Raw genomic sequence first — 8,038 nt, 5'->3', positions numbered from 1 at the left:
TGTTTGGTAAGAAATTGACACATTGTATTATAAGTGTATTAAAATGTGTGATAAATATACTATCCATGAATAAAACTTGTATTATATGTGTTCTATAAATTGTTCCCTGTAATATGTATTAAAAGTGTATTATAAATGTATTAAAAATGATCAAGTGAAAAAAATGTTATTGCTATAAATGGTATATATTTTTTATTTATAGTATATTTATATAAGTTTCCCTTATTTAAAACCCTATACCTTTTGGCCCATTATTTATTAAAATAAGTTAGGGATTTATCACTTTTTAATAGTTAATTATTTCTAGAAAAGAAAGAATAAGGGAACAGAAACTCACCAGCGGAGACGTGGGAGCCGACTCGATCAGATTGCAGGTCTGAGTTGAAGCAAGTTTTTTTAAAAGTAGTCACAAGCATTAATTGCTAAGTTACAAAAGGTACAAATAGTATTATATTAGTTGAAGTCTTTAGGTTATATCAAATTATTACGAGGATGACTTTCCAAACGGCCCTAAATTTCAATGGGTTAGATTTTGGCAAAGAATTAATGAAAGGGTTCAAAATACAAACTTACTTAGAATCCCAATATTGGCTATTTGTGTACTTGCCCCAATTCCTCTTTGTCCATAACGTATTCGGGTCATAAAGCTACCGTGTTCGGACCCTTAACGCCTAAACGGTCCCGGCGTTCCTCTACCTGCCGGGAAACTATCAGCACGGAGTGCAACTCAGTAGGTTTCTCTCAATTTTGTTTATCCCGTGCACCGTAGGTATAATTTCTCTACCGGAAAACTCGTTGTCAATTTCTTTCTTTCTTCAATACCCAGTTGCTGCTTAATTCTCTTTTGGGTTCTTTCTTTGTGTCTTTGATTGTACTATGTACTTGAAAGAAGGATGTTCATTGCTGTTGAAAGTCCACAAAAAGTCTCTTCCTTTAATCCTCAACAATGTAAACCCAAGTTTCAATGTTGATCAACTTAATGGTGGTAAAAACCCCGTTGAGCTCAAGGAATCTGATGTATTAAAGAGACTGAAATATGAAGAAAATATTTCAAATGCTATAGAGTATTTCAAATGGGTTGCTAATTCAACATTTTTCAAGCACACCCCTTTAACATATAAAATAATGATGGAAAAACTTGGGCAGCAGCAGGAGATGGATACTGTTCAATACCTCTTGCAACAGATGAAATTAGAATGTATTAGTTGTTCCGAAGATATATTTATCAGTGTGATTGATTCTTATAGGAGAGGTAACATGGCAGAGCAAGCATTGAAGACATTCTACAGGATACAGGATTTTGGGTGTAAGCCTACAGTTAGGATATATAATCATCTCTTGGATGCTTTGCTTAGTGAAAATAGGTTTCACATGATTAATCCTATTTATAGTAACATGAAGAAAGATGGGGTTGTTCCCAATGTGTATACTTATAACATTCTTTTGAAAGCATTGTGCAAGAATAATAGGGTAGATGGAGCTATGAAGTTACTTGTGGAAATGTCGAACAAGGGGTGTTCTCCTGATGAAGTGAGCTATACAACAATTGTGTCTTCCTTGTGTAAGTTTGGTAAAGTAAAAGAAGCCAGAGAAGTAGCCATGAGATTCACTCCTACTGTTCCTGTTTATAATGCTCTGATAAATGGGCTTTGTAAGGTATATAATACTAAGGAGGCAGTTGATTTGTTGGATGAGATGGCTTGCAAGGGAGTTGATCCTAATGTTATTACGTACACTACGATATTAAATGCATTTGCTGACCAAGGAAATATTGGTCTTTCTTTTGCTATGCTGAGCAAGATGTTTGTTAGTGGCTGTTCTCCAAATATTCATTCGTTTACTTGTTTGATTAAGGGAAATTCATTATTGGGACAATGGTATGAAGCTCTTCATGTGTGGGATGGTATGATCAAAGAGGGAATTTTGCCCAATGTTGTAGCATATAATGCACTTCTCCATGGTCTGTGTTTGGCTGGTAATATGAATATGGCTCTGTCTGTTTATAGTGCAATGGAAACAAGTGGCTGCCTTCCAAATTCTACAACCTACAGCACCCTCATTGATGGATTTGCTAAATCTGGAGATGTAATTAAAGCATCTGAGATATGGAATAGGATGATAAATCATGGTTGCCGTCCAAATGTTGTTGTATATACATGTATGGTTGATGTACTCTGCAGGAATTTCATGTTTGAACAAGCTTACAGCCTTCTAGATGACATGGTAATAGAAAATTGCCCACCAAATACCATTACTTTTAACACATTTATCAAAGGTTTGTGTTGTAGTGTTAGAATTGAATGGGCAGTGATGCTATATAATCAAATGGAAAGATTTGGTTGCTCAGGTAATACTACCACATATAATGAGTTGTTGGATGGCTTATTCAAATGTAACAACCTTACGGTAGCACTTCAGCTTGTTAGGGAGATGGAGAAAAAGAACATTGAATTTAATTTAGTCACATACAACACTATAGCATCTGGTCTCTGCCATATGGAGATGCTTGAGGAAGCTGTAAAACTTGTGGCAAAAATGCTGGTTAGGGGAATTAGACCTGATGTTCTCACCTTCAACATACTTATGAACGCGTACTGTAAGGGTGGTAAGGTTGAATCTGCAAAACAACTTCTGAATGCTATGAGTCAAGTCGGCTTGCGTCCAGGTTTCATATCCTATACCTGTCTAATAGATGGACTGTGCAGTTGGGTTGGTTTGGAAGCTGCAATCTGTTGCCTCCAGAAGATGATAAATGATGGCATTCCACCCATGATATCGACATGGAATGTTCTAGTCCGTCATTTGTTTAGCAAGATTGGCTATGGAAGTGCACTAGAATATCTAAATAGTATATTGGCAGCAGACTGAAGGTGTGAACTTGCTTCAGCAGATTGGAATGATGAATACGCGTAAAAACCTTCATTGTGGATATAAACGCAGTAGTTGCAGTGAAAGCAATTTTACGATGGAGGGGTCCTTCTCCAGACCTGCATTGACGAAGTGGCATTAACAACTTGTTTAGGGATATATGGCTAGTAAGAATCCCTCAAAAAAAGTTGTTTAACATCCTCTAATCATAATATTTTTGTATGTTTATTTACTAGATCTTGCAGGTATTAAATTGCTAATTTTTGCTAGGATATTATAAGCTTAAGCTTGTGAGTACAACCAAAAGGCAGAATGGGTATTTTAAACTAGTGTCTAGTGTCTACTCTGAAAAATTAGACAGCTCTAGTTGCAGCAGTAATGATTTATAAGGTCATTATGCTCTGCAGGTACCTTTTACTAAAAAGGCTGTGTTTCAAGTGTTGCAGTTATTTTCTTGTTCTTCTTACTTGCTTAATGGTATCAGTCTTTTATTGAATTGAACTAAAACCTTTCTATGATCACCGCTGTTTTAATTCTGAAGATTGTTAGATGGAGCCTGGCTGCATTCCTGTTATTGCATTTTATTATTTTGACACTGATTGTAAAATTGCTTATTTCCAGTCTCTATAGTTTGGAAGAAGTTTCATGAGAAACCCCTATCAAGGGTATCTCTTTGGGGTGTCCAAGGATTGACACAGGTCAGAACCGGGAACCAGACATATGAAATGGCAGCCATATTTTTGTAGAACTCCACTGATCTTTTTGGCATGAATCTTTGCAAGAGGCATTATGCATAGAGCGAGAAAGGGTAATTTGCTGTAAACAAAGCTGGGTTTTGCTAGGAGAACAAAACAAGTCAGCGATTGAAAATCTCAGATACAAATTAATCATAGGTGTTGGCTTATTCGGAAACACTATTTTTTTTTTCTTTTGGCTCCTTTTCCAGTTCTATCATGGGATATGTACCTTGAATTTCTGTTCTTGATTGACTAAAGAGAACGGGTGTAGTAAGTCTTTTTTTCTTTATTTCTGTTACAAGCTTTCTACCTGGTTTGTGTTTCACCTTTACGCATGGATTGTTTTTTTTTTTCTGGCATTGTTCTGTTACTGACCAGCTATTTTCAACTTTGCTGTTATCAAATGGTCTACTTAGGATCTTTTGCATTGTTAGTACATACAGGACCTGATACAAACTACAAATTGGGCTACACGATTCCAGCTTGTATCTCGTGGTTGATAAATGATCTGAACAGGAGCGAAAATCAGTCCAGAGGATTAAATTAGATTGTATCACGTTACTTCGTTTTAACTGTATATGCAAATGAGGCAGAAACTTCACACTAGATTTCATCGATTTGAAGTGGGCTATATTTTAGGCCTCTTTGCTCACCTGTACAGGAACTCAAATACTACCTTTGTGCTGTTTTTGGATACAGTTATTACCAGTTTAAACAACAAAAAAGTACTACTAATTTTCCCTGCAGACGGAGTAAATTTCTGTGCGACATTGATCTATATTCACAATGGAGGGCCCGTGGCATTGCCAGTTATTAAACTAGCGTCTGCAGTCCCTTTCTGAGGCAAAACATGTTCATATCTACCATAAGTACCATTAAAAAAGGATTTCGAAGAGGGTCACAACGAAGAAAATACAAAACCACCTATACAGAATAAAACACAACCATATTGAGAACCTACAATGCTACAAATAGAACACAACTATACGCCAATACGTGCAATTTTCGTATGATATGTTTGAACCACAGATTCGCGTAGAACATTGAGCCACCATGTGAACATGTTATATAAGTTTGATCATCAAAGCTCCCTTGAGATGGACAGGTTAATAAAAGAGCGAGAGGGAAGGGGCAGACTCGTACAAATCAAGAACCAACATCAGGAAACTATTATCTAATAGTAAAATTATAAGTAATCAAAATTCCAAGATAGTGAACAAAATAAATTCAACTAGTTTTCACACACTCACTTTCCTTTTTCCTGTCTTGTGTGTATCAATTTGTTGACGGTTTCTACTGTTCCTATCATCTATATCGTCGTCAGCATCCACAAGAATAACACCATCAGTATCATCATCATTCATTTCCATATCTATTTCATCCTTACCCTCCAAATCGTCTTCATCATAATCATCATAATCATCCATATCCTCTTCATTTTCATCATCTGTACCAGCACCCGTGGTATGGAACTCTGGAGGTGGAGGACAATCCTCTGTTTCTGCCTTGTCCCGCTTCATCACAAGATGTCGAATGACTCTCTCATCTTTGTCAAGCATGCTCTTGAAATCATTAATCCATTTGGCTTCCAACTCAAAATTCATCAAAATGTAATGAGCTCGTGATGTTTTCTGAATCCTATATGCCAGTCTACGCATACCCCAATCACTGAATCTCCACAACCTCCCTTTCTTCTCTTTCAAAAATTCTGCATTTACAAATAAAATTCACAAATTTCAGGGTTATTTTAGCCACCATGAAGAAACAGAAATGTAAATCACAGGGAGAAACTGCTGCTGGTTGGGAAACAAAAGCGCCATCATTTGGAGAATTAATGGGGAACAAGGGAGCAGAGCTGTGGTTGCTACATCCTATCTTGCTCGGACTCCTCAAAAATCTCGACGGGTGCATGTCAGATACTCCAAAAGTAGTGCATTTTGAAGGATCCGACACAGGTTCGGCAAAATTTTTGGAGAGTCCGAGCAGCATAGGCTACATCATCCAGTAGATTGGAACCACTTCTGAGATACTAGATTTTGACATGATTTCCACCATTCTCAGCTCTTTCGAAAAGGGCATGAGGTGTTATATAACAACAAACCCAGTGTTCCCACAAGTGGGGAGCTTAAAAAAAAGACTTGGTAAACTCATTTGACAGCACACAGCAAAAACCGGACCTTAGTAGAACAAATAGATGTTTGATATATGAAAAGGGAAAGCTAACCTTGAACTTTTGCATTCACACTCTCAACCTCATCTTCACGATCCTCATGAATCAGATACACCACTTCATAGTGTCGCACTGTACACAGCAGGGAAGTCAAAAAATAGTATAAACTATTAATCGAAACGAAAACAACAAGATCCATAACAATACTATTCTTCCTGCACTTTCAATTCCATTCAGTGAGTTAATCATCCCATATAAGCAATATTAGCAAGAATTAATGAGACAAGGCATGCTACTTTAGTCAGAAACAATCTTAGCTCACGGATTGACACAAAGTTTTAGGAAAGTTCAACAAAACACAATCCAAAGCTCTCCTTCGGCTTGCATTGCTAAGCCACACAGATGCTATTGTGCAGATGACATGTTGCACAAAATCCGAAATACTAATTCACAACACATTTTTTATCCACTAGGCAATTTATGAGAATTCCAACATAGCTATATCAATCAACTAATCAACTACTTTTTTTTTCTTTGGATGATCGTGGTGTACGGGCTAGCTTTCGCACACCTCGACTGATTCCACGAGAGAACTGCCACCTCCCACAAGCAATAGATACCAGGTAGACCTCATGGCTCTCAACCTCTTCATTGACTATTAGGCCACAACCTTGGGTGCTCAACAACTTGGGAATAGTGATATGAGTCCTCTATGTTTGGGTCCGTTTCATACAGATACTGGTCTTTAAAACTAGAAGCTTCTCCATATCACACACTTATCTCTACCAAAACATAATGTAAGTGTAACCATAACAACTTAACATTATTACAACTATTTTAGTATCTCCTATCATTATGATCCCTTTGATTCCACCATCCATTTCGGAAAAAGAAATATGCACAAACCAAAGAAGACAACATATCCAGATACTATGTATAAAGTTAAGCGCTTTTCTATTTAAGATATGAAGCTCATAGAATGATCCATACTTACTCTGTTCAACATTCAGATCACTTTCCAACTGTAGATTTAGAGCCTCAAACAGTTCCTCTGCAAATTAGACTCAAAAAGTTTAGTGACCTCAACCTCTAAAGAACCCACTGAAAGTAAGACAGCATTGCGCAGATAAGGGCTTACCCTCTTCAGCATCTGCAAAGTCGGGTACAAGTCTACCGTCTTCTTGGACCTTCCTCTGCAGAATTTAAACAGCGACTTGTCAAAGTGAAAAGGGTTCAGCTTAAATCAGAACTCACACACAAAATCAAAAGAAAATTGGACTTATCCAATGCTCTTAAGAATGAAGAGGCTCAGAGATTGTTCAGAATTGGGGACAAAACAAACCAAAATTACATATGGGTGTAAACAAAAATTACCTCTCTAAGGAGCACAGCTTCGGGAAAAGGACCAGTGGCTTCATCAGGTTTAGGAATAAAGCTGTGGGAGTCAGATTTCTTCTTCTTCTTGTTTGATGCTGAAACAATAACAGAGGGGGTTCGGTTGTTCTTGTGGGGAAAATATAGGAAGAAAGAAGAGTGGCCATTTTCTGAAACGGAAGGATAACATTTACAAGGAGAAGAGGAGCTGAGCAACTTTACGATATCAGGTGAAGAGGTAAGAAGAAGGGACTCCATTTTTGGTGCAGAGGGGATAGGATTTTGATTTTTGAGCAAAACTCTTACACCAGGGTTTTACTTGCCCATTGGCCATTTATATCTATTTCACATTTCTAAATTCACTTTTTTTGTATTAAATCATTTTTTCTTAATTTTTCTTCTTGGAGATTTTGAAAATGAGTAGGACTTAAAAGAAACTATCTAGTAAAATTATTTATCTTTTTAAATTTATTTTTGATATGTCATTTAAGTTTATGCATTTCTTTTATAAAACAATAATTACTACACGTTACTTAAAAGGTGAGAGAAAAAATACGTAACAATAAAATCCTTTATCTAAGTGAGTTATGCAAGTATTAAATTTTAGGAAAAATCCTTTTGGCCATAAAAATTTGGCCATAATTTGGCCAGAATGAAAAAAAGACATGTTCACACTATAAACTAGTTTATTTTTGGACATTTTTACCCTTTAACTTAAATATTAAATATATTCTTCAATTATGTTTCCAATACATTGAAAATGATTAATGAGATTAATTATTGATGATTTCATAGTTAAACATGGGAAAGGAACCAAAAAATTCACCAAAGAAAACATAACTCTCATCCACTCTTCTCACTTGAAATTTTCAAGATCTAAAAAAATAAA

At 36.3% G+C, this 8,038-nt stretch overlaps 2 protein-coding genes across 2 annotated transcripts; one reads left to right on the top strand and one right to left on the bottom strand.

Moving 5' to 3' along the window:
- The first annotated feature begins 577 nt into the window (after nt 1-577).
- On the top strand, nt 578-3,936 carry LOC102594699 (pentatricopeptide repeat-containing protein At3g48810). The gene is made up of 2 exons (XM_006337938.2): nt 578-3,035; nt 3,490-3,936. The coding sequence occupies exon 1, from the start codon at nt 877-879 to the stop codon at nt 2,866-2,868; it is 1,992 nt and encodes a 663-aa protein (XP_006338000.1). The 5' UTR covers nt 578-876; the 3' UTR covers nt 2,869-3,035; nt 3,490-3,936.
- An 815-nt stretch (nt 3,937-4,751) lies between these two features.
- LOC102594367 (uncharacterized) lies at nt 4,752-7,467 on the bottom strand. The gene is made up of 5 exons (XM_006337937.2): nt 7,150-7,467; nt 6,914-6,968; nt 6,770-6,826; nt 5,830-5,907; nt 4,752-5,313 (listed from the first exon to the last, which is right to left on the bottom strand). Exons 1-5 carry the CDS (start codon nt 7,405-7,407, stop codon nt 4,844-4,846), a joined length of 918 nt encoding a protein of 305 aa, XP_006337999.1. The 5' UTR covers nt 7,408-7,467; the 3' UTR covers nt 4,752-4,843.
- Nucleotides 7,468-8,038: the final 571 nt, after the last annotated feature.

Source organism: Solanum tuberosum, unplaced genomic scaffold (genome assembly GCF_000226075.1).
Source record: "Solanum tuberosum cultivar DM 1-3 516 R44 unplaced genomic scaffold, SolTub_3.0 scf00001, whole genome shotgun sequence".
In the NCBI taxonomy this organism is placed as follows: domain Eukaryota; kingdom Viridiplantae; phylum Streptophyta; class Magnoliopsida; order Solanales; family Solanaceae; genus Solanum; species Solanum tuberosum.
This window is presented reverse-complemented; position numbering and strand designations above follow the sequence as displayed.

Excerpts from the sequence above, each read along its gene's own strand:
- LOC102594699 (XM_006337938.2), top strand. The coding sequence starts at position 877 with ATGTACTTGAAAGAAGGATGTTCATTGCTGTTGAAAGTCCACAAAAAG.
- LOC102594367 (XM_006337937.2), bottom strand. The coding sequence starts at position 7,407 with ATGGAGTCCCTTCTTCTTACCTCTTCACCTGATATCGTAAAGTTGCTC. Across the intron at positions 6,827-6,913 it reads CTTTGCAGATGCTGAAGAGG|AGGAACTGTTTGAGGCTCTA; the intron begins GTAAGCCCTTAT and ends TCTAATTTGCAG. Across the intron at positions 5,908-6,769 it reads TGATCTGAATGTTGAACAGA|TGCGACACTATGAAGTGGTG; the intron begins GTAAGTATGGAT and ends TGCTGTGTACAG.